This window comes from Mustela erminea, chromosome 7 (assembly GCF_009829155.1).
Source record: "Mustela erminea isolate mMusErm1 chromosome 7, mMusErm1.Pri, whole genome shotgun sequence".
In the NCBI taxonomy this organism is placed as follows: domain Eukaryota; kingdom Metazoa; phylum Chordata; class Mammalia; order Carnivora; family Mustelidae; genus Mustela; species Mustela erminea.
In genome coordinates this window covers 49,617,608-49,642,968 of record NC_045620.1, presented here as the reverse complement: position 1 = coordinate 49,642,968, position 25,361 = coordinate 49,617,608, and the positions used below count along the sequence as shown (strand labels likewise).

Below are 25,361 nucleotides of genomic sequence, written 5' to 3'. Positions count from 1 at the left end.
CTTATCAAATATTCTGTTGTAGCAAAAAGATTTAATATTCAGTGGCCTTAATCTAAAGAACAGCATATATGTCCCAAATTTTCCCCTTAAAGGGATCTGTTTGTAAAAGGTTATATGATTTTCCGGTGAGCATTACTGCCCTCCTAGCCTCCAATACAACCCGTCAATTAATTAATTAATTAATTGATTAATTTTTACCACGCCTATACGAACCAAGCTCCAATGCAACTCGTTTTATTTTTATTTATTTGTTTATTTATTTATTTACCCCGCCTATACGAACCAGAACCAGGCTCTTTGTCATTTAACATGCAGTGCCACATTCTACCCACACAAGCGGCCACCACCTCAGCCCAGCGCCGCCGATGTGCACGTTCACCCGCCTACCGACTGCGGGGGTTCCAACGCCAGCATTGAAAGGAACTCAGGAAGTGAAGGGCTGGGCCGTAAGTGCCCGGGGTTAGACTACCCGCAATCTGGGGCTTCAGAAACGTCCTCACTGGATCGGGGCCCACTTCCGAGCCCTGCACCTGGCCAGGGTCCTCCCCGACCTCTTCCACTCCATCCCGCCGAGAAGAACCGCCCAACGGACGCTCTAGAGGGCGCCAAGGCAGCTGACGGAAGGAGCGCGCCAATCACGTCACTTCCGCGCGCAGCCGGGGCGGGGCCGAGGGCGGTGCGTGGCCCGGATCGGGGCGGGCCGGGGCGGGCAGGGGCAGAGCTTGTACTCCTCTGTTCGGGTTAGTGACGGGCTTGAGGACTGAGGGCTCACACCATGAGTGAGGCGGACGGGTTGCGGCAGCGGCGGCCCCTGCGGTCGCAGGTCGTCACGGACGATGGCCAGGCACCCGAGGCCAAGGACGGCAGGTAGGCCGGGTCGACCCTCTGTATCCACTAGGACAGCAGTATCAGCAATTGGGTAAATGCGTTGCCAGGCGCTCTGCAGGCTTCATCCCATTTACTTTCCCGGGCAAAACTCGTTTTATGGGAGGAAGAAACAAGCTCCCACCAAGCGAATGCACTTGCCAGGTCCTTAAGGCCTGGGTGCACCCTGCGCCCAATTTCAGCATTGTTCCCTGGTTCTTGGGGTCCTGAGACCGCCTTGCTCCACATCTGCCCCTTTCTGCTCCTCATTCCTTCCCCAATTTACAGAGCTGTGGCTTCCTCGCCTTTCCCAAGCTTTCTCGCCCCCTCCTTCCTATCCTTCCTACTGGCCTACCCAGTCCCCCGGGGGAGAGCCACCTTGCCACGGTCTAGGTCTTCCCAGCTCCCCGCTGTCCCTGTTCTGAAAGGAAGTCCGAAAGCATGCTCGGGTCGCGGCTCCTGTTCCTGCGAAGAGCTGGACTCTGCACCTGCTCTTCTGCACCTTCCCACCTCTCGTTGTGTGACCAGTTTTCACTGTGGTTTTCAGGAAAATGTAGAGAACAGAAGTGACATTGTTAAGCAACTTTTGTGAGAGTTTAGGCTTGCAGATTTTTCCTGATAGGGATGGAGAAGCATAGAAAACTAGTTGATGCCTACCTAATTAAAAAACAAAACAAACTCAGATTTTTGGCCTTCACGTCTCTGAACCTTCCAGAATTTGAGTATACTATGTTTTGTTAGCTAAAACTCAAGACATGCATTAAAAAATATAATACTTACACTTCCCCCTTTAATTTTGTCTCCTGAGTCTCATAACTGTAAATTTTTAGGTAGGACCAAGAGGCCTCCTGGACACCAACCTCAAAGTTGTAGAACCAATAGCCTAGAAGTTGATAGAAATATTGGAAATATTTATTGGTGTGCCTAGGGTTGTGGTACATAATGAGGGCTAGGTTTTGTGGGAACAGACTGAATATTCACTGATGATAATAAAAGGGCCACACTTGAAGGAGAGCTATTGCAGAAAGGAGTGTTTTGGTTTTAGAAAGGCAATTTGCAGAGAAGATAGTTTGGTGATATTTGACTCCTAGGGCGGGTGGGAAGGTCATTAATATGCTGAATAAACTCAGAGGTTTCCAGAGACACAGGACTTTCATTGCTAACCCTGGGCAAACCAGGACAAGTTGGTCACCTTACTGATTGTGGATATTGTGAAGTCATGGTCTGCTGATGAATGAGGAGCTTTTTAGAATGGACATGCAAGGACTGGCACGGCTGCACTACAGAAACCATGAAAGCAAGCCTTGCTCGTGTACTTGTACATGGGAAATGAAAATGCAGCTGGCTCTGAGTTTGCCTTGAGGTGGAGTGTGGTGAAAACCAGGGCATATGGCACCTGAGAGCACTTGTTGGATGGACCCAACTCTCAGCTGGGCTTTTCTGACACTCCTGAACACATGATAGAGGGGCAGATTTAATTAAATTGTTTTTCAGTTTCTCTGTGGGATTTCTGACTTAATGGCAGGATGAACTGGATGTTACAGAATCATCATCTGCTGCTGTTCTTTTCGACTGTACCTTTTACAAAACCGTGTGTATTTAAGACATTTTCTTGACTTCTCTCCATGAATGTTATTCTTATTTTCCTGTATTTCTCTCTTTCTCTTCCCCATTTCTATGTATCTGTAATGGTCTGTTTTTTTAAAGTGAGTTGTCATTTTTTCTGCATTTATTATTGTAACTCTATAGTTGTTTTTCTTATTTTTCTGATGCAATTCTCCTCTTTTTTTTTTTCATTTCTTTTATGATCATGTCTAGTACCTCACTGTTTTCTTGATTTACCTTAAAAGTTGAGGACTCACCAAAAGACAGGAAAGCATTGTGTATAGTGGGTGAAGTAAAGGAATCTGAAGGAAGGAGAAATCTGACAACTGTAGAGTAAATTTTAGATGAGCTAAGCAGGAAAAAGAAGACCTTGAATGGTATGTTCTTCAATCAAGAGAACAGAAATAAGACAGTAGATTTTAGTGGATGGGACACTTACTGATACCTTAGCTAGTCTCCTGACTCTTGACATGAAATGTAATGTTAGCTCTGTTTGACAGCTGAGGGTACCTAAGTCTATGGGAGTCAAGTGGTTTATATAAAGTTAGAGTAATGGAGTCAAAGGAGAAGCAGAAATGAATGAGTGAGGACAGCATTGGGAACTGGACAATGATTGAGAAGTGTATTTTTAAATTATGCTTTGGAAATAAGGTTTTATGCCAAAACTCTTGAATTTCTGTATTTAAGCTATACTGAGGAATGTGGTCATTAACTTCTTTTCTTCAGTGTGGAATATAGATGAGCTATGCACTTTAACATACTAGTGCAAACTTTTAATTACTGTTATTTGGCATCAATTTCTCCAAATGCCTTACAAACTCTGTCAGAAGGATTGCAACACTAATACTGTTCCTTCTCTTTTGGAACATAGTTCAGTCTGGGAAGAGAGGGTAGCTGTTTAATGTCTCTGTGTAACTGTTAAGGATTGAAGAGTGAGTATATTCAAAAGTTAACAGTTTTCCAGTAAACTTCTAAAGGATTTTAAGCTAATTAAGAATCCCTCCTATATTCATTTTCCGTTTCCATTTTTAAGACTGAAGATTAAGGAAGGCAGGGTAGAGAGACAGATGGGGCCATCATGAAGTTGTGGTTATGAGGAGTCAGGAATCAGTGTTTTCTTCTCAGCCCTCCCCTTGGATGTGTGTTTCAGATCGTTCTTTTAACTTGTTTCTAACTTATTTTCAGTGCTAAAATGAATGAAGGCATCTATAGTCAGTGAGCCCCAGTGTAAAGGAATGTGAGCAACCAACAAATTCAAGGTGCAGTCAGTTAAAAGACTGGGCTTGCTGCTATTTAACTTTTTCAGGTTCAGGGGTCACCTTGATACCTGGGGCTCTCGTCCATGGATTTGTGACTAATAGGTTTTTAAAAAAAACACAGATTGTTTTTGATCTCATGGAGCCTTCAGTCTATGACTCAAGGCCCTGATGTCCTGTATGCTGAAGGGGATGGAGAACACCTTTTAGGTTTGCCTGGTGAAGTTACAGAGGATTTTGTAACACATGGCTGAGCCAAAAGTTATTGACAGCTCCTGTTGCATCACCATGATTGCTCTCTTGGGCTTAGAAATCTAGGAAATTTTAGGGTGCAGATGTCCTCAAGGAGGTGAGCATCACTTTGGGCTCTCTAAGAGACTGGAGCAAAAAAGTTTATTTCCCAAACTGCATCTGGGAGGGAAGTTGCCAGCCTTCCTGGATGTGTCAGCACAGATTGGGAAAGAGAATATGATGTGCAACATCAAAATGTGCAACACTGTCAGTGAAAATAGAGAGGGATAAATGGAGTATCCTTTATTTAAGTTAACATGAGGCGGGTGTGCAGAGGCAGGAGGCAAAGGTGGAGGAAAGGCAGAATTATAGGTGACTGTGAGTTTGTAGGAATGAACCTTGGGTCAAAATAAATGTGCCCAGAGCTTAGGTACAGAGGTTCCACTGCCAGACAGTCACAGACTCAGATGCCTCCAGAAGAGCAGCAGTCCTGCTACCTGTCAGTTATGAAGCACTTTTCTTATTCCAAACCCTGGTCTTAGCACTGCACATACATCCATCATTTGGTTTAGTTCTTAGAAAATCCTGGTGTGTTAAGGTCTGGAGCAGGTGTGGGGCCAGGAGAAGAAGAGCATGTGTGTCTGAGGAGCGGAAAGTCCTGTGTACCTGCCCTGCAGCCTTAGGTTTCATAGATCTCTGCTTTTTCAAGAGAAGCTGGAAACCCATATTTTTATGTGAAATCTCCTTGCTTTTCAGTCATGGCAATTAAAGCCTTTTTGTGGAGTGACATTTATGGTTTAGGCTAGAGCTTTGCTTTGAGCTCTGGGCACCGCATTTTAGGGGGAATTTTTACAAACTCTTGAGACAACCAGGAAAGTTCTGCAAGCCCCACCACCTGAGGGACTCCTGCAGGACTGGGGATGGTTTGCCTGGGAAGGATGGTGTGATCTGGGAGGTCAAGGGTTTGTTCTTCCTGAGGGCACTCATCTGGGCCCAGCCAGTGCAAGCAAAGGGAAAGTGTCTATCTTAGAACATGTTTCATGAGGTGACCCAAGCAGCCAATGTCTCCCATAAAATAATGAGGGAACTGCTTTATGCTGTAACCTTCATGAACATCGATCCTGCACTCTGGCAGGCACTTCCCTGGCCTTTAGGGCCGGTGGGATCTGCCCCTGGCCGTGGGCCAAACCTGTTCCACCATCTTCCCCTCACTTACCATGCCTCAGCCTGCCTGCCTGCCTTGGCCATTCTGTCTCTGTGGCCAAGGTTTGGGAATGGGGGCTTAAACTTAACCCCTTAAAGTATGTTTTCTTCACTCATGCCAAGTTCTTGAGTCCTGCTATTACTTTTTTTTTTTTTTAAAGATTTTATTTATTTATTTGACAGAGAGAAATCACAAGTAGACAGAGAGGCAGGCAGAGAGAGAGAGAGAGAGAGGGAAGCAGGCTCCCTGCTGAGCAGAGAGCCTGATGCGGGACTCGATCCCAGGACCCTGAGATCATGACCTGAGCCGAAGGCAACAGCTTAACCCACTGAGCCACCCAGGCGCCCCCCTGCTGTTACTTCTGCTTGCATTCCTCTGCCCCAGGTGTTTGAGATTTTCCTACCTTCACTGAAGTCTCTGTTCAGAGGTCACCTGCTTTTGACCCCTATTGTGGCCAGCCCTCCTCCTCCTCCTGCCCCTGACCCTGCTGTGTTTTTCTTTGTTGTACTTGTCACTCTCTGGTATCTGCTTATTTATTAGAATATATAGAGGGCGGGAAACTCTCAGGGCCCTGGGTAGTACCTGGCATGTGTGTGTGGTTGATTATTAAATGCTGTGTGTGAAGGATTAAGTGAGTTGAAGCTGTGCTGTCTGATGTGGCAGCCGTTTGCCTTATGTGGCTATTTAATTTGATTGGACTATATTAAAAATTCAGTTCCTCATTTGTACAGTGTAGGGAGTTTGAGGGATTTGGGGGCTGATAAAGGAAAAAAGATATGGATATGAGGTGGCAGTGGCACACACAAGCTTTATTGGGTGACACTTGGACAGGAGAAGGGCCCCAGTCCAGAAAGGGAGGTTAGTGAGGAGGGTAAGAGAGCAGCCTCCTCTATCTAGGTGAGTCTCTGGGTCAGAGAGCTCCAGGGGCAACAGCAGCAGCTCAGGGCCTTAAAATATCCAGGCCCTGTCTTATCAATGGGTGACTGCTATTGGTGAGATTTATAGAGTATGCAAAACATGCAGACTCTAAATGGCTAGAAGTTTGCTTGTTTGGCTATTTTTAAAATAACCTTGTCTATAAAAGTTTGAGTTTGGTGCTGGTGGGCCTATTGAGCTAATGGGTCTCAGCCTGTAGTGAGGAAGTAAATACAGTACACAGTGGCTGTCTTTGGCTCATGTAGATAACATGCTAGCCCCATTCCAGGTGCTCAGCTGCCACACCTAGCTAGTGGTTGCTGCATTTCTGTCATTACCAAGAGAGTTCCATTGGACAGCACTGCTAAAGGAGTTTAAGTGGTTGTTTGTAAAACTTGAGCACAGAACTTTCCAATAGAGGCTGTGTCTCATGAGCAGCCAGGGTGATGCTGATGGATATTATCACCCAGTGGAGAGTTGGATGAGGTTGATGGTATCCAGCTGCACATCAGGGACAACTGAGGAGCACAAGAAAAAAGGCTCCCCAGTCCCACGCTGGCTTGCCCAGTAAGAATTCCTGGGCCTTGTTGCCCCAGTCATCTGGTGTAGGCAGGCCAGGGACTGACCACATTTCTGAGCATTGGACTGGGTGGCCTCTGAATTTTCCTTCAGCTTTTTAGACTGTGATTGTAAGAGGGCATTCACTAGAACTCTGGCAAAGATTGGCTCCCAGTGTCTGGCTGCCTTTCTAGTTGGAAGCGCCCGCTTTCAGTCCTGGCTGGACTTTTTCTTCTGGGGATCAGTGAGGCTTTTACTATTATGTGAAGGGGTAACCAGATGTTCAAGCAGCATGTCACAATCTGTGAGTTGGATTACTAAATTTAAGATTTTAAAAAATGTAAGCTACAGTGTGTTATAAGAATGTACAGTATAGGAGTCTAAGACAAATGAGAAGGATGTGTTTTATGTGGAATCATGTCAGGTAAGGAAAAGGTAAAGTAGCATTTTGGCCATTGTCACCACTTATGTTAATGACAGCTCTGTGGTGAAAGATTTTACAATTCAGTTTCCCCTAAGGGACTGCACCTCTCCTGGGCTGGGGAGGTGGGGGAGGAGTGATTACATCAGCCCCCTTTCGAGGACATGGACTTCCTTATTGGACCTTACCCAGATGATTTGTGCAGTGTAGCCTCACCATGTGCCTCTGTATTTATCTCTCTTGGGATTCTGCTTGTAAAAGAACCACAGGGTCAGCCATTTCTGTCAGTTATACTTGTAAACAGTCCTGCTTTACCGTATAGATACTCTGTTATTTCTATTGTATTAAAAGGCTTTAGGCCATTTAAAGAAAATTGCTTAAGTTACAGCATCCTGGCCTCAGAGTGGCAGTTTGCACAGTTGGGTCATTGACTTTTTTGTTTGTTTGTTTATTTTTTTAACAGGATAAAATTTATGTAGTTTTTAAATGTCCAGTTCATTGGTTTTTAGTATATTTACAAATTTTTGCCAGAATCACCATAATATAAGTTTAGAACATTTTCATCACTGTTAACACTTTTAAAAATTGAGGTGAAATTCACGTGACATAAAATTACCTGCTTTAGAGTGTATATAGTTTAGTGATATATAGTGTTAGGCAACATGTTCTAGTTTCAAAACTTTTTCATCACCCCATAAAAACACCTTTTACCTATTAAGTAATCACTCCTTATTTCCCCCTCTTACCCAAATATCTGTCAGGGAATGAGTGGATAAACTACTTGTGATACAGGCATACTTCTGAGAAATTGTGTGTTCAGTTTCAGACCACTTTTATCTTAATAATGTGAGTCAAATGAAGTTTTTGGTTTCCCAGTGCATAGAAAAGTTGTGTTTATACTATACTGTAATCTGTTAAGTGTGCAATAGCATTATGTCTAGAAAACAATATACATACCTTTACATTAAGTTAAAAAATAATTTATTGTCCAAGAATGCTAACTGTCATTTGAGCTGCTGACTGATCAGGGTAATGGTAGCTGAAGCCTAAGGTGGTTGTGGCAGTTTCTTAAAATAAGATACATTTGACATATCAATTGGCTGTTCCTTTCACAAACAGTTTCTCTATAGCAGGTGATGCTGCTGATAGCACTGATATGACTTCTTTCAAAATTGGAATCAATCCCCTCAAAATCTGCCACTGCTTTATCAGCTAAGTTTATGTGCTATTCTAATTCCCCCATGGTCATTCCAAGAATCTTCACAGCCTCTTCACCAGGAGTAGATCCCATCTCAAGAAATCACTTTCTTGGCTCATCCATAAGAAGCAACTCTTCATCTGTGAAAGTTTTATCATGAGATTACAGCAACTCAGCCACATCTTCAGGCTCCACTTCTGATTCTGGTTCTCTTGCTGTTTCTACCACATCAGCAGTTACCTCCTCCACTGAATTCTGGAACCTTAAACTTATATAAAAAAAAATATGTAATGTCTGTGAAGCACAGTAAAATGAGATATGCCAGTATATACTTACAATGGAATAGTGCTGAGTCATGAAAATAAATGAGTTACTGATCTGTACTACAGCCTGGATGAGCCTCAAAACATATGCTGAGTGGAAGGAGCCATTCACGGAGGTCACATATTGTATGATCCCATGTATACGAAATGTGCAGAATGTCATGATCAAGTTGTTCTGAGTTTTTCCAACTCCGGCCCTGAGGGCTGTAGGTCCTCTCTCTGTCTGCTTGTCCATAGCAGGTAACGTTGTTAATGGTGACTGCAGCCTTAGAACCAGACCTGGCCCTCTGTTGTGCTCCTTCAGTTCTGGCAGTGGGCTGTGGGCACACTTGTCTTTCTCTGACCACTTTTCTCTTTGAAAAGTAGAGATATACATAGTTCCGCCTAGCTAGCTACCCACATGAAGCATGTTGCGTGGCATGTTCTTATTGTCATTGTTTTTATCATTCTTCTTTTCAGACCTCTCAGCAGGTTGCATCAGCCTGCTGTCATGACAGTTTCGCAGCTGATCCCATGCCATATGTGCATTTTCATGCACTGTGCTCTTCTTGCACACTTGAGTGGCATCAGTCAGTTGCATTAGAAGACTCTGTGGCCCTGGAGATTGGAGACAGGGCTGGGAGGTAGAGGTTGGCCTGGATTTTCTCTTCCTAGGGATCCCTTCCAGGAGCCTGGGCACCCTTGGCCTCTCCCAGCCAGGTCTGTAGGATGGATCACCTCCTTTCCCAGGTAGCAAGAGGGAAAGGCTGGCGACCTGGCATTTTGCCTGGGTAGGGTTTGGGCTCTGAGCCCTGTATGAGTGCAGAGAGGGAAGTTAGGAAGAAAATTCATTTTTGAAGGATTATTAGAAGGAAGATAGACACAGAATAGCGTTCTCATTACCAAAGGGGGAAATGTCAAAGGTAAAAGGAAGTGCTCAGTGCTACTCCCTATACTGTCCTGTTCTGGAAGAGAAAGGAGAAGAAACCAGACTGCACCTTCTACTCTGCTTGGAAAGGGCCTTAGCTCGGCATCCTGGCTTATCATTTACAAGTTCTGCTTTCCACATTGCTGCAGGATGTAGTATAATAAGGATCTGCTCTCCTTCAGCTTCCAATAACTTGTTTCTGACATCCTTGAGAGCCCTTATCGGTGGCGCCTTTGGTGTCTGTTTGTTCCCAACGATTTAGGCATCTTCTGAGATGATGTACATTTCCTCTACCATGCTCCTCACTGCCTTCTGAGTCCTAGCTAGTAGAGTCTTTAACATTTGTTTTTCTACTAAGTCTGTTTAAGGAAATCTGGACAAAATTTTCTATCCTACTTCTCAGTATTTTTCCTTCCTCTATCTGCTGCTCAATTCCAAAGCTACTTCTACAGATTCAGGTATTTGTTGCAGGAATACCCTACTTCCAGGCAACGAAACTAATTTAATTAGAAAACTAGATCAGTTTTCTATGGCTGACATGACAAATGACCCCATACATCATGGCTTAAACAACAACACTGGATGAACTTGCAGTTCTGACTTTAGGTAGTCCCGGACAGTTCTCCCTGTGCTGAAGTCAAGGTGTCGGCAGGACTGTGTCCCTTTCTGGAGGCACTAGGGGAGAATCTTTTCCTCTCTCCTCTTTTTCTTTCCCTTTGCTTTTCATTTCTACTGGTCAAAACAGATGCTTTATTTTTTGCCATTTCATTTATTAAAATCATGCATATTTAAATTGGGTGGGGCATTGAGGTTACAAAACCCTCTTACATAGTGGGGAGCCCATGGGCTTCATGTGAAGAAACCTGCCTGAAGTGGCATAGCTGGCTGTTGGGGAAGTTAGAGCTGGCCTTTAGGCCCCACATTTCTGTACTGTACCTGGAATCAGGTTTATACAGTGGAAGGTTAGCCTGTCAAGACTCAAACAAAACACAGCCCTTTGATGAAGTGTTTGTTAAGTGTGAGTCTTGATTTTTTTTAAGTCTTGATTTTGGGGGGGGGGGGGCGGATAGGGAAAGATTCTTCACCTTAGGAGCACATGATTTTATTTGCTTAAAGTTAATCTTGATGTAAGTATATAATAAATTTGAATGCACTTAAAGCAGGTAATGATCCTATGAAGTAGCGAAGAGGCTAAATGTGCTGTTTACCACGTGAGTAATAATGTCAGTGAGGATCGTTTTAGTTACCATTGGTCATTTGTCCGAAAACATCACACAAGATTCCCAAGGCAGCTTTTAGATCTTCCCAAGCCTTTAGTAGTGATGACTTGGAATTGTGATTGTATAGATTCTTTGTGAGTAACTGTCAGTATCTGTCAGCCCTCTAAAGGTCGGGAGCTGAGATTTGCTTCTGAATTCTTGAAGGTGTAGTGTGATTGGCAAAATGACTGGAGAATCAGACTCTCAGCAAGTTGTATTGTGTTCTCTTTGCTTCATGAATTTGTCTTTATCTCTTTTATCCACCAAAGCTGGAAATCTTAGAGACCCATAAGACTGAACGTTGCTGCTTTAAATCCATATACTAGGAAATAGTGACTTTTGATAAACACATCTTCTCTTGTAGACGGGTGTGTTTGCATTACATCATCGCACTCTTTATTCCATTTTTGTGTTTACCAGTTCTCTGATTTGCCCTCTTGGAGACTGCATTAGAGGATTGAAGGTTCAGTTTATCAGACTATCTGGCAAATAACTGATAAGACTTTCCCACACAGCTGGAAGATTAAAAAAAAGAACAGAAGCATGTTTGCCAATCATAGCAAACAGTCCTAAAGTTTCATCACAAGCCGCAGAGGTCAGTGGTCTCACAATGAGACTAGACTAAAAGCCTGCTCTTGCTTCACAGGCTTTGAGACCAGCTGGACTTGTCTCATCTCAGCTGCTGCTGATCACCTTTGTATATTCCATCTCTGGCAGCTCCTTTTTTAAAAATTATAATTTATTTTTATTTTTTTTAATAAACATATAATGTATTATTAGCCCCAGGGGTACAGATCTGTGAATTGCCAGGTTTACACACTTCACAGCACACACCATAACATATACCCTCCCCAATGTCCATAACCCCACCACTCTCTCTCTACCCCCCTCCCCCTGGCAACCCTCAGTTTGTTTTGTGAGATTAAGAGTCTCTTATGGTTTGTCTCCCTCCCAATCCCATCTTGTTTCACTTATTTTTTTCCTACCCCCCACAACCCCCACGTTGCATCTCCACTTCCTCATATCAGGGAGATCATATGATATTTGTCTTTCTCTGATTGACTTATTTTGCTAAGCATAATACCCTCTAGTTCCATCCATGTCATCGTGAATGCAATATTTCATTTCTTTTGTTGGCTGCATAGTATTCCATTGTGTATATATACCACATCTTCTTTATCCATTCATCTGTTGATGGACATCTAGGTTCTTTCCATAGTTTGGCTATTGTGGACATTGCTGCTATAAACATTTGGGTGCACATGCCCCTTTGGATCACTATGCTTGTATCTTTAGGGTGAATACCCAGTAGTGCAATTACTGGGTTGTAGGGTAGTTCTATTTTCAACTTTTTGAGGAACCCCCATGCTGTTTTCCAGAGTGGTTGCACCAGCTTGCATTCCCACCAACAGTGTAAGAGGGTTCCCCTTTCTCTGCATCCTCACCAGCATATGCCATTTCCTGACTTGTTAATTTTAGCCATTCTGACTGGTGTGAGGTGGTATCTTATTGTGATTTTGACTTGTATTTCCCTGATTCTGGCAGCTCCTTTAGTGGCCGCGTGTTCCGAGTGACCTTCTTGATGCTGGCTATCTCCCTCACCGTTCCCCTGCTTGGAGCCATGCTGCTCCTGGAGTCTCCTATAGACCCACAGCCTCTCAGGTGAGCTGTCCTGGTCATTTTTGGGAGGGCTTGCTTCGCAAGGGTAGGGTGGGATAATGTCTAGGATACCCAATTTGTTCTGAAAGGTAAGTTACTAGGAAAGAGAGATATTTGTGATTTCTTTAATGCTTGAGTTTTGTATGGAATCAGATGTTACACAATATATGAATGGTATTGTTCATAAGATTTCAAAAACAAAAATGAAAAACCGCATATAAAACCCAGAAAAATCCCCAATAAGAGAAGTTTATGTGTTAATTAACATGAATTCATTTGAAGTGGCAAAAGCACACAAAAAGGTTAAGTTCCTTTGTTTAAATTTTGTTAAGTACTGATTTTTTCAAAAGCCTTATAATTAGTAATCTGTTTTTCCTAAGTTACCTCTCATTGGTGGGCATCTATGAGTAATGTAGTCCATTATAACTTGAAAAGAATAGTATTTACCTAGGACCCTATGAAATGCATTCACGTTTGTAATTATAGTAATGCAGAGCCAGGCTCTTAATGGTGTGATGATTTATGACATTGATTTGAGCTTATGCCAAAGGGTTGTGCAATCTGGTTTGACAAGTAAATTCCCCTTTGCTCTTGAACTTTCCAGAGAAGTGAAGCTTTTGGAAGTTTATTTTAAGTGATTTTAAAAACTTCAGGCAAGAACTGTGTCCCATTATAGAGTGAATATAACACTGAATAATGTGTAAGTGTTTTATAAATAAAATTAAGGCTTTATGTTGTACTCAGTTCACTGAGAATGTATACAGCATTTAGAATGCTTAAGGTAGGTAGCTGAATACAAAGATACAAAGAGGACACAATTCTACCTTAGAGTGACATTTTTATATAAGAGTCAATTTTTTCTGTTGCTGGATTTAGAATTAGTAATGTATATGGTGCTGTTAAAACATAATTAGTTTGCATAACTTTGGGATTGTGTGTAGGCCTAGGCATTGTAGACCCATGACAGTGGTGACTTCTAATTCCTGGTGTGTTGGTGGACCTCTCCATTTGTCCTCTGGCTGAGCTAGGCCCAAGGGCATACTTGGTGTCCTGACTGGTGCACACTGTGGGTGATAGGGGTTCTCTCTTGCTAAGCCCCGTCAACATGTAGAAGGATGTGGTTCAACCTACCCCAAATAGAAACTGACTTGGGGTTTTCTGAATAATCTAGTTGGCTAAGGTGGGAGTGTGAGCTGTGTCCACAGCTGGGCATCAAAATCTGGACTGGGGAGTTAGCCTTGGAGAAGAGCAGGAAAGTGAAAAGAGCAGGGGAACATGGAGCTTCAGTGACTGGAGACCTTTGATCTCGGTAAAGGTGAATTTTTATGTGGGAAGAGTGAAGAAATTCAAAGGAAAGACAGGTGTGTGCTCCTGACCAGAAACTGAAAGGGAAAGTGGCCCACTAAGGATTTGAAATTGTACAAAGTACATTCTCTCTGTAGAGTAAATGAGCCTTGTGAGAAGGGGAGGGAGGAGAAGCCCAGTGAAACCAGGGTGGCTGACAGGATCTTTCCCATGCTCAGACTTAGAAGGTGACTTGCTCAATAATTGGAAGGGGCAACCCCAAATGCAGAACAAAAGCAGAAGACTGGAGGAGGTAGAAGAACAGAAGTGAGCTGAGGTTTGGAGGAAAATGCTAACAGCAGCAGCAAAAAGGGCTTCTTTCAAACTCTGTTCAGAGCAAAAAGAGCAAGGAAGGGAAACACACTGTGTGGAGCAAGTGGGTGGTTGCAGTATTGATGCTGATGGGAGAGCAGAGCTCTCAGCTTCTGCTGCACCTCTGTTCTCTCCACCAGCGACTGCTGTGGGGAGCAGGATCCGGCCAACTGCACAGGAGGGAGGATGGCTGACGGAAGTGCCTCAGAGAGTCTACCTCTGGTGTCCATGTCCTCTGGGGGAGAGCTGAGACCGCACTCAGCAATTGCCGGGAAATCACAGAGAAAAATGAAGATGGGTGCAGGCCCCTCCAGAATGGACTATTACGCAGTTGGTTTTAGTTCTAGGGAGCAGTCACCAGGAAGATTGCAGGGCCTTGTCAAAAACCTGCCATGCAAAGCACCCTTCTTTCTTCCTTGTTTGGAAAATGTACAGACTGTGGTAGATAGGACATATAAGACATTCTGATTTTTGGAGGATTTTGGTCAGTTCTTTTAGGATACATTTGACACATGAAGTTAATGGGACTTAATAAGAGTTAGCAGCACTTGGGAGTTAACAAGGATCTGATAAGAGTTTTTGAGTTCATAGGCTTTAGCAAGGGTCCATGTGGCCTGGCTGGCCTTCCTGAGGCCATTCTTCCTTGATGCTCCTGCTGCTCAGGCTGCAGGAGTTAGGGCCCTTTCTTGCCCATCCTTTGCATTTTCTCATAAAAGTTTTCTTCTTGCCTCCCTATTGAGATAATACTCAGGGTGCTTGTTGGCAGGGATGGTGCATGAAATACTGATTAGGTTGATGCTACAAATATTTCTCGAGGACTTCCTTTGTATAGGGAATTAGGCAAGGTCAAGGATTGGGCAGAAGGGGGTGGCTGAGTCTCGGGTGTACTGTCCTCTGTCCCTGGGCTGTACATGCTTGTCTGTGTTGTTCAGTCTTCACGTGCACCTTGGGAGGGCTGACCTTCCCAAGGTCAGAATTCAAACCTAGCCATGTCCATCTCCATATCCTAGGCTTTTCTCAACAAAGTATGCAGGTTGCAGCCCTGCTCTCTTCATTTAGAAGTAAAACTCGTAGCTTTATTAGGTAGATACTTATCTAATAACTTTATTAACTTAATATCTTTTAATAACTTTATTAACACCTAGTTAAATCATGATTGTTTTTTCTTTTAAAGCAGGTGAAAGCCGTAACTGGGAGGCAGGGTAGAGTGAAAGAGGGGTGGGTTGGGGGAGTTTAATTCAGAGGAAATTGTGCTGTGTCCTAAGCACGTGCTTGACTCAGGGGAGGCAGTAGGTGTTCTGCTGGAAAGGGAAGGGTTGGGCAAGACAGGGAAGCTTCTTTTTCATTCAACAGTTTCAGCTTCCCCTTCCCTCTTGGGTCTCCCACTCTGGAACAGTGACTGGGAAACTCCCCTGCTTGAGGGCAAGGTAGGGCAGGAATTGGGAGATATTTTCCCTCTTTGCCCCTTCCTTCCCTTCCTCCTCCTTCCTGCAGTGTTGGTTGGGAACCTCCTATATGGCAGGTGCTTGAGATACAGCAGTGAAAAACACAAATCCCTGATCTCATGGGCCATGTGTTCTAGTGGGGATAGACAGTATATGCAACAGAGAAGTGAGCAGCTACTAAGTGCTATAGAGAAAATAGAGTGTCAGGAACTTCGCTTTGGAGGGAGGTCTGGTGTATTATATTGGGTGGTCAGAGCAGGCCTCCCTGAGAAGGTGAGGGCAGAGCACAGAGGAGCTGGTGCCAAGGATTTAAGGGCGGGAAGTTCCTGACCTTCCTGTCAGGAACCGGCAGGGAGGGCCCTGTAGAGGGTAGAGTGAACAGGAGGAGAAGACCTGAGAGAGGTGACTGGCCAGACTTCAGTGAGAAGGGCACCCCTGCAAGGCCATAGGCTCTAGCTGAGATGGGGCTATTGCAGGGCTGTGAGAGCTGAACACTGTGATCTGAATGTATTTCACAAGGTGCACAGTGCTGGGTTGAGGATATACATTGTAGAGAATATGGAGGAAGCAGGGGCCAGAAGATGGTGGCCTGGACCAGGGTGGTAGCAAAGGACATGGGGAGAGGACCTTCAACCATGTCTGCCTCCCGAAAGTGCCACCAGCAGGATTTGAAGGCTGAGAAGGACCAGCAGAGAGGGAAGATTCCTGGAGCTCAGTCTGTTGTCAGAGGAAGGGTCCAGGGCCCAGTGTAAGCTGGCTTCAGAGAGAAACCTGGCTGGGCCCTGAGAGGGACAGGCAGGAGGCAGAGAGCACCTGTGCTGGTGATAGGCTGGTGACACCAGGCCAGGACAAACTCCTCTTGTTTCTTCTGTTTTCTCTGTGAAGTAGGAAGCGAGGCTATCAGCTGTGGGATGTCCCCACCACTCCCCTCTGTCTTAGTTGGGATTTTAATGACTGGGCAGATACTGAAAAATAAATGCCAGGGCATGTGAATCAGAGGGTGGGATGATGTCTAACCTTTGTCAGGGCATTGGACTGAGACTGGAGCTTGAGTAAGTGGAGGCCCCAGATACTCTCAGCTGATTACCAAAGTTCTTGCATTAGCCATAATCATATTTTAATGTTTTTTAATACTATGACCTTTTCTGATCTCCTAGAATGGTGTTTTCTTTAGCCTTTGTGTTTCTGGCAACTAAGGATGTTATTGCAGTATGCCCTCTTTATCAAAGAGTGGGGAGTTACGCATGAAGGTCCTCAGTAAACACTTTCTTCATGTATTTCTTATAGACAAATCCCTATAATTGCATTATTTTACAGCTTCAAAGAACCCCTTCTCTTGCTTGGTGTTCTGCAACCAAATATGAAGTTACAACAGGCGGAAAGGCTGTTTGAAAATCAACTTATTGGGCCAGAGTCCATAGCAAATATTGGGGGTGAGTAAAGCCCTGAAACTTCAAGGCTCCCTGAGGGGGGATTCTGCCAGAGCAGCCTTGATGCACCCTGCTCCTGGGTGGGGGGGGCTCTGGCCATCCTCCTCAGCTGTAGACAGGACCCCTCAGCTCTCTGAGTTACAAGTTTTGAGTTCATGTCTGTGGAGCACTTCATTCTGTTCAAAGTGTTGGGCCCATTAAATTGAAAGGAAAAAGGAAACACACTGATGTTTAGTTCATTAATCAAAGATAGGTGTTACTCGATAGGACATTTTTCTTCATTCATTTTGTCTTTGCAAAGATTCCATTTCTGAAAAGAATACAAATGAGGGGCACCTGGGTGCCTCAGTCGGTTGGGGGTTGGGCATCTGCTTTTGGCTCAGGTCATGATCCCGGGGCTTGGGATTGAGACCCGAGCTGGCTCCCTGCTTGTGGAGAGTCTGCTTCTCCCTATCTCTCTCCCTCAGCCTGCTGCTCCCCTTGCTCATGCTAGCTCACACTCTCTTAAATAAAATAATCTAAAAAAAAAGAAAAAAGAATACAAATGATTTCCACTGTTATGTTGTTTGGTTTGTTTTGTTTGAAGCTGACTTTGGTGGGTATGTTTAAGGGTAACTTAACTGCTTCAGACTTGCCCAAACTTGAGAGCTAGACATGGATCTGGTTCTAATTCTTGAGTTTCTAGCCACTAGGCATTATCTGCCTTTTAGAATGAAGATTAAGCTCCAGAATCAAAAGACACAGTTAGGGGCGCCTGGGTGGCCCAGTGGGTTAATCCTCTGCCTTCGGCTCAGGTCATGATCTCAGGGTCCTGGGATCGAGCCCCGCATCAGGCTCTCTGCTCAGCAGGGAGCCTGCTTTTCTCTCTCTCTCTCTCATTGCCTGCCTCTGCCTACTTGTGATCTCTGTCAAATAAATAAATAAAATCTTAAAAAAAAAAAAAAAAAAGACACAGTTACCGAGCAGTTGAAGAGCTGAAAATGGCGTGAGGATTTCTGAGCATCTTGCTGGGGGAGGCTGCCTCACTGGGCAGTATGGTATGCTTCTGTGCGGCGGTGGTAAACTCCTGTGTCCGAGTGTGTGGCTTCGCCTTGTGCAGAGCATGGCGGTCCCTCAGTGGGATGGACCCCTTCTCTCTCCCCTGCTATTGGATGTAGGACCTAGTCTGGTGCCTTTCTGCAAATGTTAGTGGTCTGGCTGGCAGTCAAAATTGTAAGAGGGATAGGCCTTTCATGATAGAACCTTGTATTTCTCTTCAAAAGATACTGACGTTTATTAATATAACAAGTTTTGTTTTTGGTGAAAAGCCAAAATTGATATTTAAACTGGAACTCCAAGGAATAAGAGTAATCTTTTTTTGTTATCTTTTAAAGAGAATGTTTCTCTCGTCCCCTCCCTTTCCTCTTGGGCTGACACCTCATTGCTCCATGGCACCAGGGCTTGCCTTTTTCCTTAAAGGAGTTGGTTGTTCTCTCTGTGAACACTGTTAGGCACAGTGGGGGTCTCTTACCCCCTCTGCAGGTATGCTTAGGCCCCAGGGAACCACTGCTTCCCATCTGCCTTTTGGAGTTGTCCTGGGGGATATAGCTGATACTGGAGGAAGGCACTGGCCTTAGGAGGGTGTGGGGAGAGTAATCACCAATTAACATGCGTTTATTGTTTTAAATAAATTTTATTTTATTATATTATTTTATTTTATTTTTTATGTTCAATTAGCCAACATATAGTACATAATTAGTTTTTTATGTAGTGTTGAGCAATTCATAGAGCATTTTAGATTCATAGCAAAATTGAGGGGAAGGTACAGAGGTTTATCATACACCCCATCCCCCACCAGCACATATACACAACCTCTTCTGTTATCAACACTGACACCAGAGTGGAACATGTGTTACAATAGATGAACCTACCCTGACATGTCATTAGGACATGGAGGCCATGGTTCACTCTTGGTGTCATATATTCTATAGGTTTGGACATAGGGCTCACTCTTGGTGTCATATATTCTATAGGTTTGGACAGATGTACGAATGATGTATATCCACCATTATCATATCATACAGAGTAGTTTCATTGTCCTAAAATTCCCCCAAATCCTCTGAGCTCCACCTGTTTATCCCTACCATCCTGCAACCTCTGGAAACACTTATCTTTCTAGTGTTCTCCATAGTTCTGCCTTTTCCAGAATGTCACAGGATTGGAATCATATAGCATGCAGCCTATTCAGATTGGCTTCCGTCACTTATTAATATGTACTTAAGGTTCCTCCATGTCTTTTCATGGCTTCATAACTCATTCCTTTTTTTTTTTTTTAAATTAACATATAAAGTATTATTTGTTTCAAGGGTACAGGTGTCTGATTCACCAGTCTTAACACAATTCACAGAACTCACCATAACATATACCTTCCCCAGTGTCCATCACTCAGCCACCCCATCCGTCCCGTCCCCCTCCCCTTCAGCAACTCTCAGTTTGTTTCCTGAGATCCCCTCCCCTCCAGCAACTCTCAGTTTGTTTCCTGAGATTAAGAGTCTCTTATGGTTTGTCTCCCTCTCTGGTTTCATCTAGTTTTATTTTTCCCTCCCTTCCCCTATGATCCTCTGTGTTGTTCCTCAAATTCCTCATATCAGGGAGATCATATAATTGTCTTTCTCTGATTGACTTATTTTGCTTAGCATAATAAGTTCCATCCATGCCATTAAAAGTGGTAAGATTTTGTTTTTTGGGTTTCTTTGATGGCTGCTTAATATTCCATTATGTATAAGAGGAGGAGTCAAGATGGCGGAGAAGTAGCAGGCTGAGACTATTTCAGCTAGCCGGAGATCAGCTAGATAGCTTATCTAAAGATTGCAAACACCTGAAAATCCATCGGCAGATCTAAGAGAAGAAGAACAGCAATTCTGGAAACAGAAAAACAACCACTTTCTGAAAGGTAGGACCGGCGGCGAAGTGAATCCAAAGCGACGGGAAGATAGACCCCGGGGGGGAGGGGCCGGCTCCCGCAAGCGGCGGAGCAACGGCGCACAAAATCAGGACTTTTAAAAGTCTGTTCCGCTGAGGGACATCGCTCCAGAGGCTAAACCGGGGCGAAGCCCACGCGGGGTCAGCGTGGCCTCAGGTACCGCAGGGTCACAGAAGGATCGGGGGTGTCTGAGTGTCGCAGAGCTTGCGGGTATTGGAACGGGAAAGCCGGCTACAGAGACAGAGCCGACAGTAAGCTCGCAGCTCGGTGAGCTCGGAGCGTGGCTGGAGGTCAGGCAGACGGGAGTAACTGGGCGCTGTTCTCTGAGGGCGCACTGAGGAGTGGGGCCCCGGGCTCTCGGCTCCTCCGGGCCGGAGACCAGGAGGCCGCCATTTGTATTCCCGTCCTCCGGAACTCTACGGAAAGCGCTCAGGGAACAAAAGCTCCTGAAAGCAAACCCGAGCAGATTACTCACCCCGGCCCCTGATAAGGGCGGTGCAATTCCGCCTGGGGCAAAGACACTTGAGAATCACTACAACAGGCGCCTCCCCCAGAAGATCATCAAGAAATCCAGCCGAGACCAAGTTCACCTACCAAGGACTGCGGTTTCAATACCAAGGAGAGCAGCAGAATTCCAGAGGAGGAGAAAGCAAAGCACGGAACTCATGGCTTTTTCCCTGTGATTTTTTTTTAGTCTTGCAGTTAATTTAATTTTTTTTCTTTTTCATTTTTTGTTTTTTTCCTCACCTTCTGGTAAAATTTTTTTTTAACTTTTACCTTTTTCTTTTTTAACGTTTTTTAACCAGTTTATCTAATATATATATATTTTCTTTTTTATATTTTTCTTATTTTTTTAATTCTTTTCTTTTTTTTCTTTTTTTTTTCTTTCTTCCTTTTTGAACCTCTTTTTATCCCCTTTCTCCCCACTCACAATTAGGGATCTCTTCTAATTTGGTTAAAGCATATTTTTCTGGGGTTGTTGCCACCCTTTTAGTATTTTCCTTGCTCCTTCATATACTTTTATCTGGACAAAATGACAAGAAGGAAAAATTCAACACAAAAAAAAGAATAAGAGGCAGTACCGAAGGCTAGGGACCTAATCAATACAGACATTGGTAATATGTCAGATCTAGAGTTCAGAATGACAATTCTCAAGGTTCTAGCCGGGCTTGAAAAAGGCATGGAAGATATTAGAGAAACCCTCTCGAGAGATATAAAAGCCCTTTCTGGAGAAATAAAAGAACTAAAATCTAACCAAGTTGAAATAAAAAAAGCTATTAATGAGGTGCAATCAAAAATGGAGGCTCTCACTGCTAGGATAAGTGAGGCAGAAGAAAGAATTAGTGATATAGAAGACCAATGACAGTGAATAAAGAAGCTGAGCAAAAGAGGGACAAACAGCTACTGGACCACGAGGGGAGAATTCGAGAGATAAGTGACACCATAAGACGAAACAACATTAGAATAATTGGGATTCCAGAAGAAGAAGAAAGAGAGAGGGGAGCAGAAGGTATACTGGAGAGAATTATTGGGGAGAATTTCCCCAATATGGCAAAGGGAACGAGCATCAAAATTCAGGAGGTTTCGAGAACGCCCCTCAAAATCAATAAGAATAGGCCCACACCCCGTCACCTAATAGTAAAATTTACAAGTCTCAGTGACAAAGAGAAAATCCTGAAAGCAGCCCGGGAAAAGAAGTCTGTAACATACAATGGTAAAAATATTAGATTGGCAGCTGACTTATCCACAGAGACCTGGCAGGCCAGAAAGAGCTGGCATGATATTTTCAGAGAACTAAACGAGAAAAACATGCAGCCAAGAATACTATATCCAGCCAGGCTATCATTGAAAATAGAAGGAGAGATTAAAAGCTTCCAGGACAAACAAAAACTGAAAGAATTTGCAAACACCAAACCAGCTCTACAGGAAATATTGAAAGGGGTCCTCTAAGCAAACAGAGAGCCTACAAGTGGTAGATCAGAAAGGAACAGAGACCATATACAGTAACAGTCACCTTACAGGCAATACAATGGCACTAAATTCATATCTCTCAATAGTTACCCTGAATGTTAATGGGCTAAATGCCCCAATCAAAAGACACAGGGTATCAGAATGGATAAAAAAACAAAACCCATCTATATGTTGCCTCCAAGAAACTCATTTTAAGCCCGAAGACACCTCCAGATTTAAAGTGAGGGGGTGGAAAAGAATTTACCATGCTAATGGACATCAGAAGAAAGCAGGAGTGGCAATCCTTATATCAGATCAATTAGATTTTAAGCCAAAGACTATAATAAGAGATGAGGAAGGACACTATATCATACTCAAAGGGTCTGTCCAACAAGAAGATCTAACAATTTTAAATATCTATGCCCCCAACGTGGGAGCAGCCAACTATATAAACCAATTAATAACAAAATCAAAGAAACACATCAACAATAATACAATAATAGTAGGGGACTTTAACACTCCCCTCACTGAAATGGACAGGTCATCCAAGCAAAAGATCAGCAAGGAAATAAAGGCCTTAAACGAAACACTGGACCAGATGGACATCACAGATATATTCAGAACATTTCATTCCAAAGCAACAGAATACACATTCTTCTCTAGTGCACATGGAACCTTCTCCAGAATAGATCACATCCTCTGTCCTAAATCAGGACTCAACCGGTATCAAAAGATTGGGATCATTCCCTGCATATTTTCAGACCACAATGCTCTAAAGCTAGAACTCAACCACAAAAGGAAGTTTGGAAAGAACCCAAATACATGGAGACTAAACAGCATCCTTCTAAAGAATGAATGGGTCAACCGGGAAATTAAAGAAGAATTTTAAAAAATCATGGAAACAAATGATAATGAAAATACAACGGTTCAAAATCTGTGGGACACAACAAAGGCAGTCCTGAGAGGAAAATATATAGCGGTTCAAGCCTTTCTCAAGAAACAAGAAAGGTCTCAGGTACACAACCTAACCCTACACCTAAAGGAGCTGGAGAAAGAACAAGAAAGAAACCCTAAGCCCAGCAGGAGAAGAGAAATCATAAAGATCAGAGCAGAAATCAGTGAAATAGAAACCAAAAAAACCATAGAACAAATCAATGAAACTAGGAGCTGGTTCTTTGAAAGAATTAATAAAATTGATAAACCCCTGGCCCGACTTATCAAAAAGAAAAGAGAAAGGACCCAAATAAATAAAATCATGAATGAAAGAGGAGAGATCACAACTAACACCAAAGAAATACAAACTATTATAAGAACATACTATGAGCTACTCTACGCCAATAAATTTCACAATCTGGAAGAAATGGATGCATTCCTAGAAACATATAAACTACCACAACTGAACCAGGAAGAAATAGAAAGCCTGAACAGACCCATAACCAGTAAGGAGATTGAAACAGTCATCAAAAATCTCCAAACAAACAAAAGCCCAGGGCCAGACAGCTTCCAGGGGAAATTCTACCAAACATTTAAAGAAGAACTAATTCCTATTCTCCTGAAACTGTTCCAAAAAATAGAAATGGAAGGAAAACTTCCAAACTCATTTTATGAGGCCAGCATCACCTTGATCCCAAAACCAGACAAGGATCCCATCAAAAAAGAGAGCTATAGACCAATATCCTTGATGAACACAGATGCGAAAATACTCAACAAAATACTAGCCAATAGGATTCAACAGTACATTAAAAGGATTATTCACCACGACCAAGTGGGGTTTATTCCAGGGCTGCAAGGTTGGTTCAACATCCGCAAATCAGTCAATGTGATACAACACATCAATAAAAGAAAGAACAAGAACCATATGATACTCTCAATAGATGCTGAAAAAGCATTTGACAAAGTACAGCATCCCTTCCTGATCAAAACTCTTCAAAGTGTAGGGATAGAGGGCACATACCTCAATATCATCAAAGCCATCTATGAAAAACCCACTGCAAATATCATTCTCAATGGAGAAAAACTGAAAGCTTTTCCGCTAAGGTCAGGAACACGGCAAGGATGTCCATTATCACCACTGCTATTCAACATAGTACTAGAGGTCCTAGCCTCAGCAATCAGACAACAAAAGGAAATTAAAGGCATCCAAATCAGCAAAGAAGAAGTCAAATTATCACTCTTTGCAGATGATATGATACTATATGTGGAAAACCCAAAAGACTCCACTCCAAAACTGCTAGAACTTATACAGGAATTCAGTAAAGTGTCAGGATATAAAATCAATGCACAGAAATCAGTTGCATTTCTCTACACCAACAGCAAGACAGAAGAAAGAGAAATTAAGGAGTCAATCCCATTTACAATTGCACCCAAAACCATAAGATACCTAGGAATAAACCTAACCAAAGAGGCACAGAATCTATACTCAGAAAACTATAAAGTACTCATGAAAGAAATTGAGGAAGACACAAAGAAATGGAAAAATGTTCCATGCTCCTGGATTGGAAGAATAAATATTGTGAAAATGTCTATGCTACCTAAAGCAATCTACACATTTAATGCAATTCCTATCAAAGTACCATCCATCTTTTTCAAAGAAATGGAACAAATAATTCTAAAATTTATATGGAACCAGAAAAGACCTCGAATAGCCAAAGGGATATTGAAAAAGAAAGCCAACGTTGGTGGCATCACAATTCCGGACTTCAAGCTCTATTACAAAGCTGTCATCATCAAGACAGCATGGTACTGGCACAAACACAGACACATAGATCAATGGAACAGAATAGAGATCCCAGAAATAGATCCTCAACTCTATGGTCAACTAATCTTCGACAAAGCAGGAAAGAATGTCCAATGGAAAAAAGACAGCCTCTTCAATAAATGGTGCTGGGAAAATTGGACAGCCACATGCCCAAAAATGAAATTGGACCATTTCCTTACACCACACACAAAAATAGACTCAAAATGGGTAAAGGACCTCAATGTGCGAAAGGAATCCATCAAAATCCTTGAGGAAAACACAGGCAGCAACCTCTTCGACCTCAGCCGCAGCAATATCTTCCTAGGAACAACGCCAAAGGCAAGGGAAGCAAGGGCAAAAATGAACTATTGGGATTTCATCAAGATCAAAAGCTTTTGCACAGCAAAGGAAACAGTTAACAAAGCCAAAAGACAACTGACAGAATGGGAGAAGATATTTGCAAACGACATATCAGATAAAGGACTAGTGTCCAGAATCTATAAAGAACTTAGCAAACTCAACACCCAAAGAACAAATAATCCAATCAAGAAATGGGCAGAGGACATGAACAGACATTTCTGCAAAGAAGACATCCAGATGGCCAACAGACACATGAAAAAGTGCTCCATATCACTCGGCATCAGGGAAATACAAATCAAAACCACAATGAGATATCACCTCACACCAGTCAGAATGGCTAAAATCAACAAGTCAGGAAATGACAGATGCTGGCGAGGATGTGGAGAAAGGGGAACTCTCCTACACTGTTGGTGGGAATGCA

At 43.2% G+C, this 25,361-nt stretch overlaps 1 protein-coding gene across 3 annotated transcripts in view; it reads left to right on the top strand.

Moving 5' to 3' along the window:
* Positions 1–667: 667 nt before the first annotated feature.
* Positions 668–25,361, top strand: part of APMAP (adipocyte plasma membrane associated protein) — a 51,604-nt gene continuing 26,910 nt past the window's right edge. For all 3 annotated transcript variants that reach the window (XM_032351591.1, XM_032351590.1, XM_032351589.1), the window contains exons 1-3: positions 668–867; positions 12,287–12,403; positions 16,819–16,934. In XM_032351591.1, coding sequence (XP_032207482.1) covers positions 776–867; positions 12,287–12,403; positions 16,819–16,934 — 325 coding nt within the window. In that variant the 5' untranslated portion in view covers positions 668–775. The remainder of the gene's footprint in view (positions 868–12,286; positions 12,404–16,818; positions 16,935–25,361) is intronic.